A 23810-nucleotide genomic window follows, 5' to 3' on the forward strand; every position below is an offset into this window, starting at 1 on the left:
CTGATACTGTTCAGAATTATAAGCCGTCTGATTAAGGTGATTGGTCTGTGGTCAAACATGCAGCCTGTTCTTAAACGTTCTGACTCAAAGCAGCTGAAGTTAACTGTGCAGTGTTTTTATTAGTAACACATTCATGTGTAAGAAGCCTTTTCATGCTGCATGTGCTTGAGGCTAAACTAAATGTAACTGATATACTGCTGTGTGGTTACATGTTGCAGCATATTTTGTACAATCGTCACATTTAGGATGTAAAAACTTTATTTACAAGTAGCTCTCGCAATGTCAAATAAATGTAGTAAAGTAAAAAGAACAGATCAAGTCCTCTGACCTGTCTAATCCAAGCAGTTGAGCACATGATCTTCTGATTGTGTTATTGTGTTTACTACTGTTTTAATGTGACTGGTCTGTGTAATTTATTATTTGTACAGCTTAAACTTTGTATTTACACATTGGAAATGTTGTGAGCCTTTAATTAGCTTCAAGCTTCATTCATGTCTTTGTATATTGATAATAATGTTGTTCTAACAGGATTACTGAGACGTTTCAGTCGTGTTGGAGGTGCACGAGAGATTCTCTCACCTGACCTACTTTTTCTGATTTGGATTCTAGCGAGAGGACATGAAAGAATCCTGCAGGAAAATAAATAATTCATCTATCTTCCTCTATTTACTGAGCCGAGTCCCTGCTGAGCCTCCTCTGGTATGAAAAACACCAGCCAGAGAAGTGCAGTGCAGTCAAATAGCTAGTTAGTTATATATTTATATAGTTAGTTTATCTTCAGCTTCCATCTGAATTATTGTTTAACAAATGTGTTTAAGTGTAAATCCCGGGGTCTGTGTGTTTGTATGAAAAGTCATCAGGGCAATAACCATTTCTCTGGATTTATTTGAATAAATTACATTGACTTATCACTTTTTTTTTCTTTACATCAAGCATACAGTCTTAAAATCCAGTGCAAGAATAAAATTAAATAAAAACAGAAAACAAAAAAAACAATCCAAAGACAATCATGTGCAGCACAGAGAATCCCTCCTCTCACTTTCGCTTCTGGATAATATACTGTATATATACATCTATCCTGTATGTGTATACTTTTGTCACAGTTACAAAAATAAGATACGTTACTGTAGATGCGCGACTATACACACAAGGTGAAAACAAAACACAAAAGCTGTACAGTCCTCATTGAGGGCAAAGATACACACGATTGTTAAAAAACAGTGAAAGAGAAAAAAAGAAGGAAGGAATCGGATCACCTTTAAAAAATAAAATCAAATAAATAACATGACCTTTTCAAACTGTACCGTGATTCTTCCCCAGTCAAAGTTTACTGCCTGCAAAACTTGTGCTTCCTTAAAAAAACAAACAGCACAACACTTAATATGGGTAATCTGTCGAGTTTGCATCATTACTGTAATTCTACTGAATATAATGAATTGGTCCTTTTGATTAAAGAGACATCCATGTTTGTTTTTAATGTTGAGCACTGTCAGAGACAGTATGTGTTAGACACCTCGGCGTCGGAGGTACTCTGCAGCCCCGTCCCTGTGCGTTACACAGTGTGCAAACCCAATTACACGTCCCTCCCCAAAGCACATTACTACAAGATGGGTGAAAAACTAGTGTTATTGCTGCACCTATTCTTTTGCAGGAGGGTAAATACGTTGTTGACATTGCAGAGGGTAAAGCCTCGGGGGGGAACGTGGTGCACCGCGGCACCCGACTGACTAAACGTGAAATAACTGAGACCAGGTTGGATTTCTACATTATCAGTACATCCGTTAAAGACGGGAAACAAATCCCACACAATACTGCATACGAGCAAATAGCTGGTTGGGGGGGGGGGGGGAAATTAAACATGTGGGATTTTCTGACATTTTTTACTGAGGCCTGACATGACGTGGGAAGAGGAAACAAAAAAGCAGCTTTTTGTCAATATCATCATTAAGAAAAAGGGTGTTTTTTTTTAAGGTGTCAGTTGCATCATCTCAAAGAATAAAAACATCTCCATCCAAACCAATAGAAGTCCTTCCTGGTGACGTTCTGCTGCGTGTGCGCTCCTCTGTCCTCGTTACAAAGTATTTCAAACAGTATCGTTGTCGGCTACGTCTAGTTCCCTTTCTCAATCGGTTGCTTCTAGACAGCTAAACTACAGGAATACTAATCGGACTATTAGGAATGCAGCGAAAAAAGAGCTTCACCCTCAGCCGCAGAGAAAACAGTTGCCCCCACCGAGCAGTTAAATCCTATATAAGTTATTATATCACAACACATCGACCATTTGTCACACGAGTTTCTCATAAAATACACATTGGAGCCTCAGAAACGGACTGCACCGGAGTTTTTCTTACATCACTTCAGACAGTTTAAACTTCACAACTTTTTGTGTGTTTGCAAATCATGTCAACACGTCACTAACAACTGGCTCAGATATGTAATGTCACAGACTCAAGAATACAGTTTCGACCCCCCCTCCCCCCTCCCCCCCCTGATGATAGAAATACCAAAGCGCTAGAGATTACTTCACCGTTTTTTTGTGTCGAACTATTTTTACCGACACAGTTAAGAGTTGAATCAGGTTTCTGCAGGTAACTTTGGTATCTAAATCACATAACGATGGGTCATGCGTACATGTTTAAAAAAATACTATGAGTTAATCTTGGTTGTAAGTTACCGATTCTGTCTAAAACACTGGTGAGTTAAAAATGCGAGACAGGGATGCGGTTTCTCCGGAGACGGCCCGGGCACGCCAAGACAAACAGAGGAACATTCCAAAACGGGAAAAAAAAACAAAAAAATCAGCTCAACTTAACTTTTTTTTTCTTTTTTAAATATAAGATTAAACGTTAAACACTTCGAAACCATGCTGTGACCTAGAGTCTCTAACAAACATGAAGCACGTAGACCGGTTATTTTTATGTGAGAAAAAACGTTTCTATCTACTGTAATGGTTTCCACATAATATAGTGAATGAGAGTAAATGTGAATTTGCTAAGGTGTTCTGATAAACTCATGACGGACTGACAGCCAACTGCAACCGAGACAAAAGCCAGGACAGAAAAGGGGGAAGGTGACTATGGAAGCCTGGAGGTGCCTCCTGGGATAAAGGGGAAGCAACGACAATCAATTTCTCCTCAATAGGTTTTTACGCTCATTAACTTCTGGTGCACACTTTGTTTTTTCATCTGTTGTCAATCTGCTTCATATCTTTATTGTGTTGCCGCTGTTTTGACTCCTTTAACGTGGAGCACAGGTGGTAAGTGGGAATGTTTAGGAGAAGGTTACTGGGAATATCGGGGGGAAGGAACTGGAGGCTGGGATTTTTAGTTTTGCCACCGCTGGAGACAAAGCTGCGAGTCGGGACGTCCTAGTGCGGCAGCGGCACCAGGATATCCACGTAGTTGATGGGGAAGAAGCCGGAGTTGCCGTGCAGCATCCCCTCGTACCAGTTGTCGTCGATCTTATTGGTCAGGGTGATGATGTCGCCCTCCTTGAAGCCTAGCTCACCCTCGTTCTCGGGGTCAAAATCGTACAGGGCGCGACAGCAGGGCTGGTCCAGTGGGGCTGGAGAGACGGGGGGGGGGAATGGAGAGAGAGAAAGAGAGGCAGCGTTAGACGAGAGGCTGGAAGGGGGGGGGGGGGGGGGGGGGCGACGCTGCATGCAAATAAGAGGCGTAATGATCACAAGACAAGCTTTGGGAAAGGCTCACCTGGAGACCTGGCTGAAAGGGGCAAAGAAGAGGAGGAAGCAGGGAGGAGGGGAAGAAGCAGAAGAGAGACAAAACACATCATCATCAGTTTCTGCAAAGTTACAACTAGTAAGCAACAGTGGATTCAGATGGTGTTTAAAGGAATAGTTCAATATTTGGGGGAACACACACAAATAATCCCTGGGCCTCATCTTTGTTAAGTCTTGATGAGTCTCTTCTCTTGTAAAACTAAAATACACACTTTCTGTAGCGCTGGAGTTAGACTCCAAGATACTTTTGTGTGTGTTAAGACCGTCACTGTGTTAGATGAGTCAGTTACAGTATGCATTTTTATAATCTGTACATATTACACAATCCCTCCCACTTCTAGTATTTGTATATTTGCTTCTAGTATTTTGTATATGCTTTATATTGTATGCTTTTATATTATATTGCTATTTTTCACATTTTATTATTCTTGTCTTTTACATTTTCTATATTTATAATTGCACCAACACACCACAGCTAATTCCTTGTATGTGTAAACCTGCTTGGCAATCGAACCTGATTCTGATTCTCGGTTTTACAGATAAAGCGAGAAAAACAACATCATTCCTCATCCGCTCTGTCATGTCTACATTTGTGTGAGGCTTCATCTCCTCCAGCAGAGCAGCTGTCGTCTCAGTCTCAGAGGTGATGATGATTAAATAAGTCACACTTGTCTCTTTGCCTGATGAGCATTGATCATTGGGCTCTAATCGGGCTGGTATTGTTTATTATCTTTGTGCTGCCTGTTTGTTTTTCAGCTTGGAACAGGTTGGTTATTGTCCCGTGAGACCACTGGGGGAAGAAATGACCACTTCAACCTCCGAGAACCAGTTGGTGTTGTTTCTGCTTTCCACCCTCAGGGGGAAGCAATGAGTCAATATGGTTTAGGGCACTACAATGAGGCAAAGAAGATGCAGCTCAGGAAAAGTGTGTGTGTGTGTGTGTGTGGTATGTCACATATGTTTTATGTGACGTGTCTTCCAACTGTATTTATACGTTTACGAAAGAAAAGACTTTGGACCATCTGGCTCTGTCGATAGGAGAAAACAGCAGCTCTTCAGATACCTGATTTATTTCAAGGTTAAATTGTTTGTGTTATAATTTTTTTAAATATTTAAACTATTCCTTTAACAATAAAAGAGTGTGAGAAATTAGTTTTTTTCTTTTAAAAAAACGCACAGGAGAAACCAGGGGTTAGACAGAAGCAGCGCTGCAGATGAGCTGCACTGCAAACAAAACAAAAAAACAAGACAAAACAGCACTTCCACAAAAAGTTCAATTTGAAATAAGAGAGATAGATTTTTCATCTCCTCCCAAGTCACTTTTTTCTCACCTGGAGACCGTGCTGCAAAGGAGGAAGTAGAAAAACAGCGGTGAACAGGAGAACTTTTTAGCGATCGCATTTTCAGAAGGATAAATGACGGACTGATGGATGTGTTCAGTGAAGATGTCGATGAAAAATGAAAACACAAGTCGCACGACAAATTGAAAGAGGCGGAGCGGCGGACGGACAAAAAAAAAGGAGGATAAGACAGATCGGGAGAAGAAAGCAGAAATAGCAAATGCTCGTCCCCTGGTTTGTTTTTCATTGTCACTTTCAGTCTGAGATTGTTTGAGCGGACGACACTTGTGTTTTCTGCAGTTTGTGTCTTTTTGGTTTCCGGGATTCCCTTATAACAAAAAGACAGAAATAAAGACGTGTGAAGAAAATGACAGGGAGGTGAAGTGATGGAGAAGAAACAGCTCAACAAGATCTCTCCGGGATTCACTTATGTCTCACCCGGAGACCTTGCTGCGAAGACGGGGAGAGAAAACAACACGGGGGGGGGGGGGGGGGAGGACGGCAAACAGCAGAAGTTGTTGTGGGTTTAAAGTGGAAATGATGAGGGGGAGAAATGAAGTGATGATCGTAGAGGACACAGAAATTTGACCTGGCTCACCTGGAGACCTCGCCCCTACAAACATGTGACAAAGACAAATCATACGGGGAAAGAGGAGAGAAGTGCACAGAGGTTTTTATTTGTTCTGGATTGATCGATACTCTGTTCAGTGCAGGTACAAACTTAAATGTCTGGGAAAGATCTGGAAAAAGAGATAAAATTAGCAAACACAACAAACGCACCATAAATTCTCAAACATCTTGTTAAAATGTTTATATCAAATCATGAAAGCCCCATGCTCTTATTTTGACAGGTTACTGCAAGATTTTCCTTTTTAATGTCTACACTTGTATATTGGGATTGTGCACAAGTGGATTGTTGGGGACTGATTGAAATACTGATATAAGTTTTCATATATCCAAACATAAACACAGATACTGATACGTCTGTGAGAGGCTTATATCTGCTGATATTATCGGTGTAAGAAAACTACGTCTCCTGTTCGGCTCCTATTTGTAAAATGTAAATTGTAAATTTGTTTACTATATATAAACATATGTAAACACACACATGATTTTCTCATTGATCAGTTTTGTCTTCTATTTGAGAATTTATGGTAGAAATGAAAAAACACAAGAGGATTATTAAAGGAAAGAAAAATATAAAGTTACAGAAACCAGTCCAGAAACGTAAAGAAAATATAACCACACGTTTGTTGGTTCTGTTTTCACATCACGTGAAACAGAAACTCGTTTTCACCCCAGTGAGAGATGACGGCGTGTGTTTACAGAACCAGGATCAGTTTCTGCACATGTCTCTGAGCGGTGAGGTTTCTCTCTGGGTCTCACCTGGAGATCGAGCACTGTGGATGCTTCCATTGTGGTTCTCGCTGATGGAGGAGAAGTCCAGAGACGTGCGGGGTTTGGGCAGGTACTCCTTCCTGGGCTTGACGGTGGTGTCCCTTATCCTGCAAGGTGGAAAACCCAGAATTACCCAAAAGCAGATATCGACATATTAAGTGTAACTGAAGTCACACATGTAAGTACATCCGCTGACGCATGCTGAAAGACAAAGTACTGACCGTTCATCAATCTTACTGGAGAGCTGTGTGAGGATCTCAGCAGCCCGGCTGTGATACTCCACCTGAGCGTGGACCAGCGCAGCCAGCTGGCTCACCTGCTCAATCTGTCAGTGCACACAGAGGAAGCACATGAAGCGTTACACACAAACATTGACTCGTGGCTTCTAGTGACGAGGTTGTAAATTGACTGAATTGAATCACGCTGCATCCTCCACGCCTGACCAAGAATCTATGGTGGCCTACAGGTACCATAAAAAAGGCAAAAGGTCCTCTTGAGAGTCGGTGTTTGATTTGTCCTTTCTGGACGACTGTAGAGACATGGCAGGGCAACATGGAGGACTCTGTGGAAGAGGACCAGCTCCTATCTCAGATATAAATGGCTCATTTTACTGTAACAACATTATGATGATTATACACAAACATAATTATGGAAATTATAATCCTATTCCACAGATAGAGACACTGAATCCTACACACTGGAGCTTTAAGCAATCATTCTAATGACTCTAAATCTAGATTCCTTTAGCTGTAAGGTGACATCTGGTTGAATGAGGATCACCACAGTGATATCATGATGGCTGGTAGGACATTTATACATTATCAGAAGTGTTTCAAGGGACTTTGGGAAATCCAGACAAAAAGTGTCCATACATCGATCATAGAAGTTAACAGAGTTCTCAAAACATTGTTGCAGTGGGGTCGAACGAAGACCCCCCATCTCCTTGAGTAGAAGTGACTGGTATTATAGGAAACATTATGGTTTCTAGTATGTAAGGGAGTCATGACCCCAATTCATTCCAATGGTTTAAGGTTGTTCAAGTGGGGAATGGAAATGGACCTAGCAGTTGGAAACCATAGCAGTGTAAGACAGGGGTTGTAAGAAAACCTACAATATGTTGGGAGAAGCAGTATTGTCCCAGTGTGATGCAGATGTTAAACTGGGAGCACTCCAGATGCTTACATCGCTCTCCAGCAGGTTGAACATGCTCTGCTCAGCGATCTCCTTGGAGTCGTCGAACTTCTCCAGCGCTTGTTTGATCTCGTCGTCGTTCACCTTGCCCTGGCGCTTCTTCTTGTAGTCAAAGTCCAGGCGACGACCCTCCATCTTCTTCAGGTGATGCTGTGTAATGAGATCAGAGCGTTAATCTGAATCTTTGACCTGTAGATGACTTGGATCCCCCCCCCCCCGCCACATTGTGTGTGTAAGTACCGTTATCTCCTTGAGGTCTTTTTCGTGGAGGTTCTGCATTGGATCAATGAAGTTCTGCTTGACCTCCATGTCCAGAGCGTCCTTCACCTCTCCCAGCTCACGCATGGCTTCCCCAGCGTCAATCAGAGCGAGTCCTGTAAAAAAAGGAACACATTTATACACTCTTAAAAACACATGTGTTCCATAAACTTCTATGTCAGTATATAGTGTAGAAAGGGGTTTAATTCATGTAAGACTATCTCATTAGAATCTGATTCTTTAACGCCTTCATTTGTGAATTTTAAATCAAACTTTAGGCGTCTGTCTCATATGGAAATAAACTCATGTATTTTAAATGATATTGTCACTGTGCCCTTTGAGGGAATACAATGATGGCAATAGTAAAATAAACCTCGTTTTACTCCTGATTTCAGTTGGAAGCATTAACGTGCTGCAGCTCACCAAAGTTCGAGTCCTCCCCGAGCTCCCGGCCGAACCTCTGCATGGACTCTCCCAAGATGGCCTCGGTCTGCGTGTAGCCCGGCCCCTTCTCTTGGCCGCGCATGCGTGACATGGAGTTCATCATGCTCATCTTGGCTCTCGTGGCTGCAGAGACACGGCAGTAATGTAAACAAACACCTCTGGGCGTGTCTTGAATTCGTGGTCAGATGGAACAAGGCCCGAGGATCCACAGTAAACCACATTAAAGTGTTCGACTGTAATTTGTTTGCAGTTAGTGTGAAGGTTATTTCATGTGAACAGAGCTGGAGTCTCATTGTTCCTCAGCAGTTCTCACAGCGATTAAATGGTCAATAATATTCACTTTGACTGTTCTGGAAAGATTCAAAGGTACAAAAGGTCAAATCATGAGGATAAACTGTTATTAGAGTGAGGCCAACATAATTAAGGGTTACAAATACCATGACCAAAATAAAAGCCCAAAAGGTCAGACAGACCTTCAATATATGGCAATTATATTATATAATTTAAAACAAAAATGCAGTTATAGAATTATTTAATGGTTTTGTGCTGTTGATATTTGAATAAGGGCTGGGTGATGTGGAAGAAACCATTATACTGATAGGGATATTTTCAGATATCAGTATATATCACAGTTATGGGGAAACTGTACAGGCTTAATCTCATAAAATAATTTAGATGATTTGAAAAGATATGATCATGCTGGTATTATTGATTTATTGACAGAACCTAATGAGTAGAGGTGTACGTCTACACAATAAGTGTGTGTATATATATGATATGCACGTGTTTTTGATATTAATATGTTGCTGGGCTACTCGGGATTAAATGACACTAAAGCATCAGATTCCCAGGCTGCAGGATAATGCACAGCCGGGTCATCTCACCTGGGTTCGGCTGCAGATACTCAGTGGTCTTGGTCATGATGTCCAGCACGGCCCGAGCGGTGGTGTCCATCTTCTGTGAACCACCATGTGACCCCACGCGAGGAGGGAGACAGAAGGTACAGAGACAACAGGTCAGAAAACGTTTATCACTTCTCTGTTCTTTCAGTTGATGACACACTATATCCGACATTAGAATATATAATGATATCACTTACAATTAATATAGAAAAACAAGGGGTCAGGTGTAAAAACAATAGGTTGGCACTTCTCTGAATAGGTTAATTAATGCAGGATAACACAGACTTTGTAATGTTTGGTCTTCTTTTATCTTACCAGCAATTTCAAGTCTTGTTTGGTTATGTTTTATTCTTCTGTACAAATCTGGTTGATTGATTAATTTGATTTGTCTAGAAATATATTTTGTAATAATCTTCACAACAAGATAACAGAAAGTTGCATAGAAACTCAGTCTTGCCTTCTCCATATCAGTGAAGTCCATATCGAGCTTCGTTCCTTCTGCTCCTCCAACTTTTTCGCTCACTTTCTGTAAAGCAAACAGAACAAAAAGAGAGATTTGAGATAACATATAAATAAGATCAATAATAAGTTGATCAGATTCATCAGGACACTTTTGCAATTCGGTGTAAAATGTTGCAAATTGCAGACGTCAAATCCAATTCATCAGATTTGAGCTGATGTTCACATGGACATGAAAAATAAACAAACCCCCCCCAGCCACAGCCTGTGGATGACAGGTGACGGTTGCTCATTGACACTGCACACAAACAAGACATGACAGATTAAAGGTTCAGTGTGAAGGATTTAGTGACATCTATTGGTGAAGTGGCAGATTGCAGCCATCTGAATCCCCCTCCCTTTCCAATTGTAGGAAAACTTAAATTGGCAGAAGGGAGAAAGAGAAAGGCTCTCTGTGAAGCCAGTGTTTGGTGCAACATGGGAGGAGCTTCAGATAAAGACACAAGGTCATTCTAAGGTAACGGAAATATAAGGATCCTTAGTATCAGTAATCACTTGTAAGATTCTTGTCTCATATATATTTGATAATAATAAATAATAATACAAATGTGTAAATTAGCCTCTTCAGGATGTGAAGTGTGAACCAGTCTGTGTCTGCAGCCTCACCAGGTCACAGCCTCTGAATTCCAATTAAGATAACATCGAAACAACAAACACATAAATACCAGTTTGACCCTGAGCTTCACGTGAGGAGATTTCATTTAACCGATGTTCACACTGCAGCAGCACTGGTGACATGTGATTTTACTTTTCAGATTGATGTGATATTTCAGAGGACTGAGTGAAATAAAACTTTCACCAGAAAAAAAAAAACATTGAGAGAAATCCACATAATTTAGTTGATCACCCCACAGAGATTTTTCTGGTAACACTCCAGATGTTTCATTCCTGCTCCAGACAGATGCAGCACACAGACACACAGATCTCCTCTCAGCTCACATTCCTTCACTCTCAGTCGGCCCGATAACATTTCCGGCTCTGCCAGCATCCAGCTCTGGTCTGTGATGTAACCAGCGGCCTCGAGGGGCCGGAGATCTGCCGACACGAGGCCAGACAGCCCTCAGAGGAAGGACTGGGGGGGGGGGGGGGGGGGACGTCACAGTGCAGTGACGAAATAAACCATCAGAAGCCAAGGTCAGTGGATGATGTCTTTCCTCGAGTGGAGAACGAGCCCACTCACACTGTACGTCGAGGAGAGGATGAGTCAGTTCTTTCTTTACGTTCACGCTTCCTCGTATAAATGATCTTCGAGCTCAGCAGTTTTTTGTCTCACAATTAAAGATCCTAAAGAGTGGGACGTGCTCTGAGAAGAGGAGATGTATTTTCCCGGGTCAGAACACAGAGGGCTGATTTATGACAGACAGCGGGGGGTGGGGCCGGGGGGGGGGGTGGTGGGGGTAAGCCTGTGACAGTGGTTTATGCAGCGTAAGACTTTCTGAGGACCGCTGCTCTGTGAGTCATCTTAGCAAAGTCTCCTCTGATCCCACTTGGGAAACGGCTCAATATTCTGACAGCAAAGCAGAACACACACACACACACACACACACACACACACACAGACACACTTCCCATCGTCAGTTTCACCTACACAACTCGACCAAGTCTTCGAATCCTCCCTGAGCTGGTTGCCATGGAGACAGGAGTCTGCCCGTGTCAGGTGACGTCTACTACGTCTGTAACTTCCTGTCATTTTCAGATCAAATCAAATCAGCTACAATATTGCTGCAGAACAGTACATTGTACAGCAAACAACAACAACAAGTACAACAGTACACAAGGACCTATCACGGAAGACCCCAAATAATAATGCAGAATAAAAGTGAGTTGAATATTACACCTGCCTTAAAACCACTTCAAATGATAAAACACTAAAAGGATTTAACAAGATGAAAAACTGAACCTGGCATTTAAACTTAAAAACCAATGTCTAATATGTGCCAGACAAGGTGGGAAGATTATTGAGACACATGATCGAATCCACACGTCTCCTGATGAGCAGTGTGATGGACGCTGGGATGAATGAGAGCTTGAGGTGTGACGGGTCATCAGGATCCTGTGAACCAGTCTGACCACAGAACCTTCCATGATGGTCTGAAGGGAAGGATAGCCCTTTTTTTTTTGCTCCATGCTCTCAATTATAGATTTTATCTGCACTGTGAGAGTCCACCCAGCCATGCGGCCATTCCATATCTAATTATGCTTTGTGGCAGAGCAGCGTAAAATATCCACATGACGTCGGTGCTCGCTCCTCACGACCGGCGCTCGGGAGCAATGAGGATCTGAGCTGATAAGAGGAAGTCGCTGACGCCAGGACAAACTGCAGAACCTGGTGAACACGTGTGTGTCCATGTTACACGTGTGTCCGTGTTACACGTGTGGAGCCAACAGGAGCGATGCACACTCAGGGACACTTCTGCTGTTCAACCGAGCCATGTAATCACTTACTGTTATATTGCACACCTGGGGTACACTATGAAGGCAGTCACATGGAACCGCTGCCTGGTTTCAGATGTGAACATAATGTGAAAGCACAAGACAGATGGAACATGTGTCTCTTTTTAGACTGAACTGTATTTAGGCAAAAAAAACAAGGCGACTGTCATTCCTACATTTTTTTTTTTTTTGCTATAAACTAAATAATATTTAATGAGGCATAACGACGATGATGTAAGTGAAGACACAGTGACTATTTTGGTGCCACCGGAGGATATTAGCAATTATTCTCCTACACAGAGAATTGGTCTGATGTCCTCTCCCAAAGTGATGATTCATGCTCACACCAGGTTTATCACTAACATCTCTGAGATCACAAGAGATTTATAAAAAAGGGAAGCGTTTCTCCTCAAGCCGGGTTTGAGACATTTTGAGGACGAGAGCAGGTTTAATTGGTTTCGTTAACTCGGGTGTTTGAATTGTAATTAAAAAGGTGTCGATGCTGCTAATAAACAAGTTCCCTGTGTATCACAGCATGGACCTGCAGGATTTAGAGGCAAAATGAGAGAATGATAATATGTATATATAATATTTAGATAAATATATATATAGTCTATAAAGTGTACAATCTATGAAATAGTAAAATTTGTAAAAAATGTTCCTCAAAATCATTTTAATCAAAGCTTTTATTTTATCTGATTAACAATTCAAATCTGAAGATTAATCGTAGAACCAAAATGCAACAAATCCTCTTCATACAGGAATTTTCAACTTCAACAAGGTTTTTTTGTTTAGCTCCATGATTTATGATTTAATAATATCAGTCGTTTTGCAAATGATGAGGAAATGCAGCCCCTATACTTGCTCAAGCAGAAATATGAGGTGCAATCCAAATCACATTTCACACAGCTGTACTGCGCAGGAAAGATCTGCAGCAACGCCTATTTTCCCACCACGAGCAATAACCCACAGCACAAGTTAAAATCATATAAAATGGAGGAACAAGGTAATAATGACAGAAACACAGACGTCTCATGTGTTGACACAGAGTCGGTGAGAACAGCAGGAGCTGATTTACAAACCTGAAAACAAGCAGCACTTTGAGTTGTGAGGATTCATTATTAAATGGAGCTGAGCTGGATTCAGACGGCTTCACCTCACTCAGTGTTTACTGCTCTAATATCAAGTGTATCTTATTTGTGTGTGTGTGTGTGTGCAAATGTCTTGTGTGTAGAGATGGAGAGGAGCTGGGGAGTCGGGGAAGGAGTCAGTCATTTATCGAGCTAAATGGATAAAAATCAAGTGAGTCGGGCAGCGCCTGTGGGTTCCTGCATACCGCTCAGGAGACTGAGTGAATAGGAATGAGCTGCTGGTGGCTGTGGAGTGAGAGGACCAGAGCTGCTGCACACGCTGCTGCCAACGTGTGTTCAACCCCCCAGACACCGGCATGTGGAGGGGAGAGACAGACAGAGTGTTGTGTCGGAGAAACTGAAATTTACTGCAGTGACGGAGGGGGATGCACTAACGTGGATGAACATGGCCGGAGAAGCTAGAGGACTAGAGAGCCTGTCACAGTCAATAACCTCGGCCCTGATGATTGATCTTTTACCCCCGAAGATTTACTATATGTGACCAAGCCGCCAATTTCCCCTGGCGGCCAGGAAACCAGAGATCTACAACCCTCCTGGGGAACCAGCGGTGTCACTGAGCTTTTTTACTCATGATCTCCTTTGTCCCACTAATCTGTGTCTCACTCAACAACCCATCTCTCTTCTCCTCCTCCACCCATCACTCTCTCTTCTACATCCTCCCCTCCCCTGCCGGGGAAGGACGTGACAAGGTGAACTGAGCAGCGGCGGGCGACGGCAGTGTGCAGTGAACTGTACAGGGATCAGTGGCGTGGCTGATATGTAACATGTGACGTCACAACGCTAAGCATGCGCACGTGTCGTAGTGGAGGCTGCTGTGCACGGTGCTCGTGAATATAGAAGGGAGGATGCAGCTGATTCCTGATGCCTTCAGGCACAGAGGCAGTGGAGGGATAAGGTTTCACTGCAGAGCTCGGGCTGAGTTATTCCCAACCCACTGCAGCCACTGGATTCTAGGCTGCGTCTGTGTGACAGGAAAAGTCCGACAAACGTTTGATGACTAATAGGATTTCTCTGGGAAAGGTACATTTAAATCGTGTTATCATATCGACTCGTCCTTCTTCACGGAGCAATCCAGAGTAAATATGCAAATACTTAAAGGTTCAGTGTGTAAGATTTAGTGACATCTAGTGGTGAAGTTGTATGTATTTTCTACCAATAGATCCCTTTCACCTAAATCTTACACACTGGACCTTTAAACTGCTGGACACACAATGTCTAATTTCATGACAATCCATCTCACAGTTGCATAAACAACAAATATCCCCCTGAGTTTGGAGCTCAAACAAAAGTCAGAAGAGAACTGAAGTCAGTGGTCTTCATCCTCTGGATCCCTTGAATGTCAAAATGTTATCTTTCCACTAGTTTACATTCTTTCAGTCTGAACCCTGGTGGTGAACCAACCAGCATCTGGGAGCCATGCCGCTGGCGTGACTAAAAAAGGAACCAAACGAGGAACTTTGGGGTCTGGCTCAAATAAGGCTGCAGATCTCTCTCCTCACTCTCCATTTTTCTCCAACTGGCAGCCGTGAAAGTCCAAATCAGACCGGATTAAATATGCTAAATGTGGAGGCGAGAACAGCCCAGAGATTTCGCCGAGGGCAGCGGGGCATCGCTGTTCCCTCCCTGCACCGAAATACTCTTGCATCATCACCGGGGACGGGCCGCAGGATGTCCTGACCTGCTCTCAGCGTGGATCCTTATTTCAGATTACATCAGGGTTCACGGGGAGATGAGAACAAGATGGAGGAGGTGGAAATCAGCACGATGTTAAACGCTGTGTGCTCACTGCTGAGAGGGATCCTGCAGTCATGACCTCAGACCAGCCAAACTCATGCATTTTAATACAGAGGGGGAATGATTTATGCCGAGTTAAAGCAAAACCAAATTGTGTCAGAAGCCAAATCAACTAAAATAATAGCAGAGGTTAGATCTGATGAGACTGTTGTATATTTAATCAGCTGCAGTCGACAGTGTTTCTGTTCTAAAATGAGACCTGCCTCCACACAGATTAATGGAAACACCAGAGGAGAGTTTAAACACCGGCTCCTGTGACGCCTGTGTCCTGAGTTAATACTATTACATGGCTGACGGGGAAATCGACCTGAGACACTCTCTGACACAGAGCGGCTGCTTTTAAACGGAAGTCCAGGATTAGATTACACTATTCACTGCAGCACAGGCCCAGGTCAATACTATAATATCATATCTACGTATACGTGTTTCTGATCTCATGATTCTAAATCTGGTTTCATCAGCTTATCCTTTAAACGTCTTTAAAAGAGGTCCAAAGACAAATTGTGTGTTGGTGTGTGTTTGTTAATGTTTGTTTATCTCTGAGATACGCTGGTGACCTGTCCAGGGTGAATCCAACCTCTCGCCTGAGGTCAGCTGGGATTGGCTCCAGCTCCCCATGACCCTCAAATTATAAGTGATATGCTGTAGATAATGGATTTAACAATAATAATAATAATATTTTTACCCTCAAACTTTGTTTTCTTTAATCTGGTATATGTCCTACCTTGCACCACATCACCTGTGAGAAAAGAAGATGATACATTTGTGCTAATTGTGTCTCTTAAAAAAACACACAACTGCTGTATTTTTAAAACTAAATGCTCCTGAGGATGTGGATCTCTTGAAAAAAAACGTAGATTCAACACAACCTATTTGTCGGTCTGTTTTACAAAGCCTTGACTTACAGTGTATGTTATGTACAGACGAGCTGCACAGCACTGGATGGATTCACTTTATTTGTATGAAAACAAAAGCATACTTAATGTAATTTACTTTATTAATGTTTGCAGTAAAAAGCTGAATTTGTCATTGCTGCCGCTAAAGATTTCACGGCAATCCATCAAATATTGGCTGAGATATTTCAATCTGGAACAAAGCTGTGGACTAACTCTCTGCCTGCCGCGGCCATCTGCACAGACAGCATCTCTAATGTGACACAATATATAAATATTTTTTCTGAATAATTATCTCGCTGTCAAAACAGGATGAAAACATCATAAAACTAGATTGGCGTAATAACTTTCTGCATCTTCCTGATGTATGCATGGATGCAGGGGTCCATCTGTGCAGCACGACGCCCACTCACTCTCTGCACTGCTCATGAGTGATGCAGGAGATGAGTGTGTTGTTTCCCATCGTCACAGCGAACTGTCGGATGCTCTGTTTGGTAAGATAAAAAAATATATTTTGTACATATGGATGATGCAGATTTACTGCAGCTGTTTACGTATATAACACAAATTATCCAGTTATCTAGAGAAAACCTGAGGGAAGAGAAAGAAGCTTTTTATCAGGTCAATTTACAGATATATAATATTTCTGTGGATTTCTTTCGATTTTTCTCTCTTTTCTGTGTTTGCCTTTTTATCCACATGTAAAACCAGAAGATGGTTTTGTAAATTATTGTTATACAATCTTATAATCCCCTAAAAAGTGATGGACTGAATGCATTTGCATGGCCCAAAAATAAAAAAGATTGATATTATGATATTCATTGATATTATTTATATGTATTAATATCATGAAGTGCATGGAGCCGGGACTTTTAGCATTCGCGGCCGTGCTGCTAGCATTAGCATAAGTCACATGGCGCCCAATGTGAGGTGCGCAGGGAGCGTGCTGCTGCAGCCGCCGCTCTCCTCCCCCACGCCTCCCATGCCTCCTCCCTCCTCTCCAGCTCACTAGTCTTAATCCCGGCCGGGCACACGGAGGCCCCTGCTTTAAATACGCACACAGGGTGGAAGAGGGGGATTAAAAATGACAAGAGTGATTAGTGAGGCTATTAGGAGGACGGCCCCCCGCTGCTGGACGGTAGCATGGAGGTGATATAACTCCTTCTCCATCGCCTCCTTACTGCCCCTTTGCCCCCTCGGTGCACAAGGATCTGAGTGGAAGCCTGTGCAAATCTGTCGCAGGAGAAAGAACCGACACCCTCATCACATTTCTCCTGCTCATCTAGTCTTCTCTTAGGTTCAGCAGGTAGTCTTCCCTCCTTCACTTTCACCTTGTAAGTCTCCAGTGATGAACGGATGATAAAGGAGGGCGAACACGGAGAAATAGAAAAAGGGTTGTATCCGATGGGAACATGACGGAGAACTGCTAAAACTTGAAAAGACAGAAAACAATTGCGTAACAATGCCCAGAAGATATTTGTGGTGCCTCTCTCTTCCTCCAGCCTCTCCTCCTTCTCTGTCTCTCTCTCTTTTCTCCTCATAGCCTCGGAGCCTCACTGTTCTCACTGTCACGTTCCTCATGCAACACTGCGCCGACTGTTCACACGGCTGGATTGTGACTCGACAATATGTCCGACTGCATCCACCTACACTGGAACCACAACCTTGACTCCAGCTGACCAGGGCTTCTGAGAACCCCAAACTGTAAATGGGCATTAAGGCTTTATCCAGGTGCAGATCTAACCCTAATAAGTGCACCGGCTGTCCCGATAATAGACCTGTGCTCTCGGGGAATCAGGGAAAATCCGTTTGTCATTCCTAAACCCTGGCGTTCAGAGCCTGCTGCAGCTACAGTGGTTTCAGGATGAGAGTAATCCTGCAGAACATCACGGCCTGGGGAAGAATTAGCATGGAGAGGAATTCAACAGTGAAACCAGCAGACACAGACACACGCGGCCTGAATCATCATTATTCAATTCAGCGCCTGTGAGACCAGGTGAAGACGTCGTGTACAGACGGACCGGATGAGCACCCAGACAGGACAGGGTGCCAGCTGTGTCCCCCCCTGTCCACGCAGACCCGTGCCAACATCAGTCCACTGGTTGGCCATGTTGCTTCACTGACCTCTATCCTCTCGGAGTGAGTGGCCCGTGGCTATTATAATCTGATTTGTAAGCCTTTGCATGGCTCTTATGTAACAGCGGGGATGAGTCTGTAGCTGGGGAGATGTGTGCACACACTCCCATCCGCCCTCCATGTACCGCTCGGTAAATGGGGGGGGGGGGGGGGGGACCAGCTGGCACCGTGTGTGTGTGAGGAAAGCGTGCCAGGGCTTGTGAGCGCTCGGATATGTGGCGATGATGATGAGACAAAGATGGAGGATGACTGAAGGCAAACACACAACGTGAATGATGGCGAGCTCTGTGCTGTGTGTGTGTGTGTGTGTGTGTGTGTGTGTGTGTTACTCATGACCAATATCAGTGAATCCCTTCAGAGTAAACCTACATTTTCTCTTTTCTTAAACAAATGAGACTTGAAATATTCTTTTCACCGTTTACAACAGAAGAAATGAGATTCATAGCAAGATACTGATCCGTGTACTTCACATTATTATATATATAGTATTATATAATGAGGCTCAGTATTCTCCCATATGGGAGTGGAAGAAAAGAAATAATCCTTCACCCAGTGGAAGTATAACATATCCTCTATTGTGCTGAAATAGCTTCATCATTAAATTACATTGCTGGTGAGAAGTGCGCTCTGTGTTCTTGGGCCAGACCTCCCACAGCTCTGCCTGGAAACCAGTGGAAGGTGTGAAAGACTCGACGTGCTCAATTCTGTCTTTTAGTTCCTTTCTCGCAATCGTTTTCTAAGCACTCAGTGTTTTTCCGGCTCATTTGTTCACATCCCCAGTTCACCTCCTTCTATTCTTGTCCTTTCATTAACGACAGCCATCCTCCCTCCATCTACACCTCCTGTCTGACCAGCTCCACATCAAAGACTGCTGCATGTGAACTAAATGGAAATGTGACTTATTATTTTAATTGGACACTAGTAACATTTCTCTCAATCTATGGAGCAAATCAACTGAACATATTTTTCTCACCTCGCCACCATGTGTTCCACCGCACGCTGTGACATCACCGCGGGGGGGGGGGGGCGGTCAGAGGTGCAGCAGACGTTCTACTTTCAGAGCGTTTTTACCACAGCTGGCAGCCGACCACTGATTTTCAGAAAATGATCTACACCATTTGTTTGGATCGCAATGCTTCAAAGAGCCGTTGACTTTATGTGTTTGTGTTTGAGGAGTCTGAGGTCTACTGGGTTTGATAAACGAGTCAATTTATACTGGGATATCCTGAAGGTCGGTTGTATTTCACCTCGAGTGTCTGAATCCGACCATATCTGGGACTTTTACGAAAATGATGATCCAACATTCTCCACCAATCTCGCGCTGTGATTGGTCGGCTCTGCAGGGTGGAGAAAGTAATCAGGGATTTGAAGTTTGCTGAAATTGTGGTATAACTTTTGTGTTTATGTTCAGGAGAGACTCTGACACATCGTATAACAGTGTGGTCGAGCATAAATCAGCACAAAGAAACTGTTTATAATGAGTCCATCCGGTCTGCTTCATTATCCAAACAGTGCAGTAGGATTTCATGAAGAAAGAAGCAAAATATAGAAAGAATAATATCACTTTTCAATCTGCATCAGTATCATCCTGTCGGCCATGTTGCCATATTTTTCCAAATATGGTTCCTAATCCTGCATTCCAGGGTCTCAGATTATAGGCTGGAAAAATCAATTGCTCTTCCTTTGAAAAAAACTTTCAACTAAAACCTGCTCTTGAAAACTGCATTCCTCAGAAGAACCAGTCAGGGCTGTGGTTGCACTGGGCAGCTCCCAGGTTTGACTGTATTCAAACTGAATGACATCAAATGATTGCTTGGAAAACCTAAAATAATGAATAAAACAATAAAGGCCTTTTTTTTTCAGACGCAAAAGAAGAGGGACTGAATACTCGACATTTTCTTTCATCCAACTGAAAGTGTTTCAAGATAATGACTATTTGCACAGAGGATCATCCGTTATCATATTCAGCTCATGACATTAACAACATCTGCATCATTAGATCCAAAGTCTGTCATTTTCATTCATCACCAGCCGATTAGAGAGAAGAGCGTGACCCTAAAGCAATGTTTTTATATAGTTAATGATACTTCATCCGCAGTGACTCACCATTCAATCAATAACACACAGACACACACACACACACACACACATCACATGTGAAGCACAACCCACAAACAGCCCGGCAGCTTTCTCCTCCTCTGTGCTCCAGTCTGCAATTTCCATTTCAAGTGTAAGTGCGTCTCTCGGAGATAATGACTGAACTGAGGCCAGTCGAGGGCTCCACTGATTTTCCTGCACGTAACTGAAAAGTGAGACATTTGATTTATTCCTATGGCTTCACAGTATTCTCATCTTTATGTTAGCCCAGCAGCGTCCTGAGGTAGATCTGCGTGGGCGTAATGACGGTGTTGTCCTGGATAATGAGCAGTGCAGATCTGTATTGATGATGGTTATTAAAACTCAGTTTCAGTCGCTGCCTCCGACTTGTGCATTGAAACCCAGATTCACAACCACACCATTCATCCTTCAGATTATCGTCCAACTACAAATAACATTTAACCAGCTTCAGCTTCCATCCCCTCCTGATATCGTCGAGTTAATTTAGAACACAATTCAATCGGGTCAATTCAATTTCTGGAAATGCGTTATTGCCGTAGCCAAGAGAGCAGCGACACAGTCTGCACACTAAACCTAATGTTCTGCGACATCAACACACACACACACACACACACACACACGACACACATAGAGTAGCACACAGCCATGCATTATACAGTGAGAGTCTCAGGAGGGTTGCACTTCGTCACCAGTCGGTTGGCTCAGCGTGAAGGTTTTCACACACACACTCAATCCAGGAATCCAGCAGCCATTTTATAAACCGTCTGCCGTCCTGACTCGTGGTGTGAAAACCACCGTGTGGCTTTTTTTGATTTGATCATTTTAGTCCTGAGGGAAACGGCGAGGGCGGCTCAGAGGAGACGCCGGCACGTGTTCCCTCGCTGGGTTGGTTCTTCTGAGGCCGTGTTTGACCTTTTACACAAACTTGACAAACACACACACACACACACAGAGGAGAGACAGTGATGTTTGACCTGAGGTAGGTAATGACTATAAGCCTTTAATGCAAAAAGGCAGCAGCTGACACCATCAGATGAGGGAATCAGATGACCGTTAATCAATAATCAATAACCGAGCCCAATCATAATATGAAACACAACAAGCAGAGAACATCTGTCATCTGAGAAAATAATCTGAATCCAACTGTAAAGTGTATAACCAAAAAGCTCAAATGTGGTTTTCTTATATGTATGCAACGCAAGGCCGTGTGTGTACAAGATATAAACATTAAGGGTCCATACTATACACTGTAATTTGAAATAAACATTGGACATATTTATAAATAAATAATAACCACATTTGAAAAGAGATATGTTGAATACTATGAGGGGAACGTATGTGTGTCAGCTCGTCTGCAGACAGACTGACAGGATGTGGTCAGTGAGCGAGCAGGAAACACCAACACACACAAAACGACTCATACAAACAAACAAACGCTGAAGACTCATCATCACTGATGAAGATAAATATCTTTAACTTTTAAACTTCCAGCTGAACCATCGAGCAGCGACGGCACAATGATGGATCCTGGGAGAAAAAAAAGCAGCTGCACATTTAGACCAAAATCAATAAAAAACAAACATAACCCCCCGAACCACGACCACAGACCTTCAATCAAACTGCAGCGGCCCCGCCCCCAAGTAAACAACAACATTAATACATCCAGTGGCTGGTGTGACCCTGTTAAAAGGGGAAAAAAAATTGAAAAGCCTCAGCAGACCAACGTTCTCTTTGTGTGATATTGACTTTTTCCCATTGAGCAGCAGACAGGTTTGATTAGATTTCCTGTTCCATGAACAAGGTCAGGACAGAAGGGTACAGACACACCACAGACGAAATGACACCCAGGATATCGACGAAGACCACTCAACCCTCACATTCTAAAGAGGAGAGACGTGTGCAGGGGAATGTACACCAGGTGTTCGAATATTTGAAATATCAATATATAATGTACGTATTTGACTTCTTTCACAATTTGCCGATAATGAAGAAATAATGTTCCTGTTTAAAAAATAAATAAATGCTACATTAAGAAAGCTGCTGGAAGATATTTACAAAGTGTCGTGAAAATCCAGATTCAGACGAAACTGAACAGCCTCAAACCTCATCTCTTCATATTGCCTGTTAATCAATTTATTAGATTGGACCTCTGCTTCTGTCAATATCTCTGAGTTCTTTGTATACTGAGACAAATTAATTGCAAGATGAACTCATTATATAACAGAGTATTAGTCATATCTATTAAAATCTTTTAGATCAAACGCCTCCTCATGAGTTCAGAATGTCGAATTATCATGTGTTGAATAATCAAATACAAGTTAAATACTTTCAGGATTATGTTAAGATTTCATTGGGCCTTTGTTACTGTTGTGACATTTTAACAGATTCAATATTTGATTTAACAAGAAGGTTTAGTCATTAATGAAAATAGCTGCAGGACCAAACACATGAATAAACAGTTTAGTGTTGTATTGACTATATTTTCAATGTTCAAGTACTGATATAATACACATGATGTTGGTATATGTTAATATTCTAATTGAAGGGGTAATTAAAGGTGGAAGTGAAGTCCTACCCAAACAGATCAGATACAGTAGGACAGTATTTAACATGTATTCTTTCCTTGATGTATTTTATGCAGACAGACACATTCACCTTAAAGCAAAAACAATATGAATTCTAATCAGAGGGATGTTCTCCTTTAAACACGTCTGTCATACGTCACATCGGGTGAGTTCAGCAGGAAGGACTTGGTTTACCACTCAGCCTGTGGCTCTAATGCAAGAGACGCTGGAGACGCTTGTTTACACAAAGCAGCAGCATGATTGAATTAATGGTTGTTAAACATTAATATAAGTACATAATCGTATGTGTTTAGTGATGATGATATCTTTGTATCTTTGGTAAATTATACTACTACAGAGCTTTTATTCTGTGTTTTTTCCTTTAAATTATCATTATTACTGATTTTTTCACTGTAGGAAAAGAGGTAAATTTAAAGTAGTGGGACAATCTGAAACTCACATGTCAGCAGTCACATGCCCAGATGAACTCAGATACAAATACTACTCCGATTAAAACAGCAAAGAAGAGTCTTAAAACCTCTGACCCCATCCCAAGGTACATTTGGCGGGCGGGTCCGGCACATGTGGCACGTTTCACAGATTACCGCTGCAGCGCTCTCATTCTGACACACACACACACGTGCGCACAAACACACACACACACAAACACAAACACACACAGCTCCAATATAATGCAAAGTCACTGTGCTCTGATTAATCTGAGTATAATCCCCGACAAGCCATTCAGTCTCGGCTCTGCAGTTGGCGGGAGGACGCCGTGTGTGCTCAGGGCGAGGGACTTCACTGTGGGTGTCCACGGCTCAGATCACATGACATGGTTATCTGCTTAATGCACGCTGTCCGCCATGAGGACGACTGGAGACCCAGTTGTTTCAGCAGACGTCTAAACACAATGAAGCACGTCCTGTT

General features: G+C 42.6%; 1 protein-coding gene across 2 annotated transcripts in view; it reads right to left on the reverse strand.

The window, feature by feature from the left end:
- Window positions 1-954: 954 nt before the first annotated feature.
- sh3gl2a (SH3 domain containing GRB2 like 2a, endophilin A1) overlaps window positions 955-23810 on the reverse strand; it is a 32533-nt gene continuing 9677 nt past the window's right edge. Inside the window, exons 1-11 of one of the 2 annotated variants that reach the window (XM_053419754.1) lie at window positions 15189-15208; window positions 14219-14233; window positions 9730-9808; window positions 9255-9327; window positions 8350-8493; window positions 7909-8042; window positions 7660-7818; window positions 6699-6802; window positions 6466-6584; window positions 5518-5529; window positions 955-3564 (exon numbers count right to left, since the gene is read on the reverse strand). In XM_053419754.1, the coding sequence (XP_053275729.1) occupies window positions 3368-3564; window positions 5518-5529; window positions 6466-6584; window positions 6699-6802; window positions 7660-7818; window positions 7909-8042; window positions 8350-8493; window positions 9255-9327; window positions 9730-9808; window positions 14219-14233; window positions 15189-15208 (1056 nt within the window). In that variant the 3' untranslated portion in view covers window positions 955-3367. Of the gene's footprint in view, window positions 3565-5517; window positions 5530-6465; window positions 6585-6698; window positions 6803-7659; window positions 7819-7908; window positions 8043-8349; window positions 8494-9254; window positions 9328-9729; window positions 9809-14218; window positions 14234-15188; window positions 15209-23810 lie in introns of those variants that run through there. The other variant, XM_053419752.1, reaches the window with a different exon arrangement.

This window comes from Pleuronectes platessa, chromosome 3, assembly GCF_947347685.1.
Source record: "Pleuronectes platessa chromosome 3, fPlePla1.1, whole genome shotgun sequence".
Lineage (NCBI taxonomy): Eukaryota > Metazoa > Chordata > Actinopteri > Pleuronectiformes > Pleuronectidae > Pleuronectes > Pleuronectes platessa.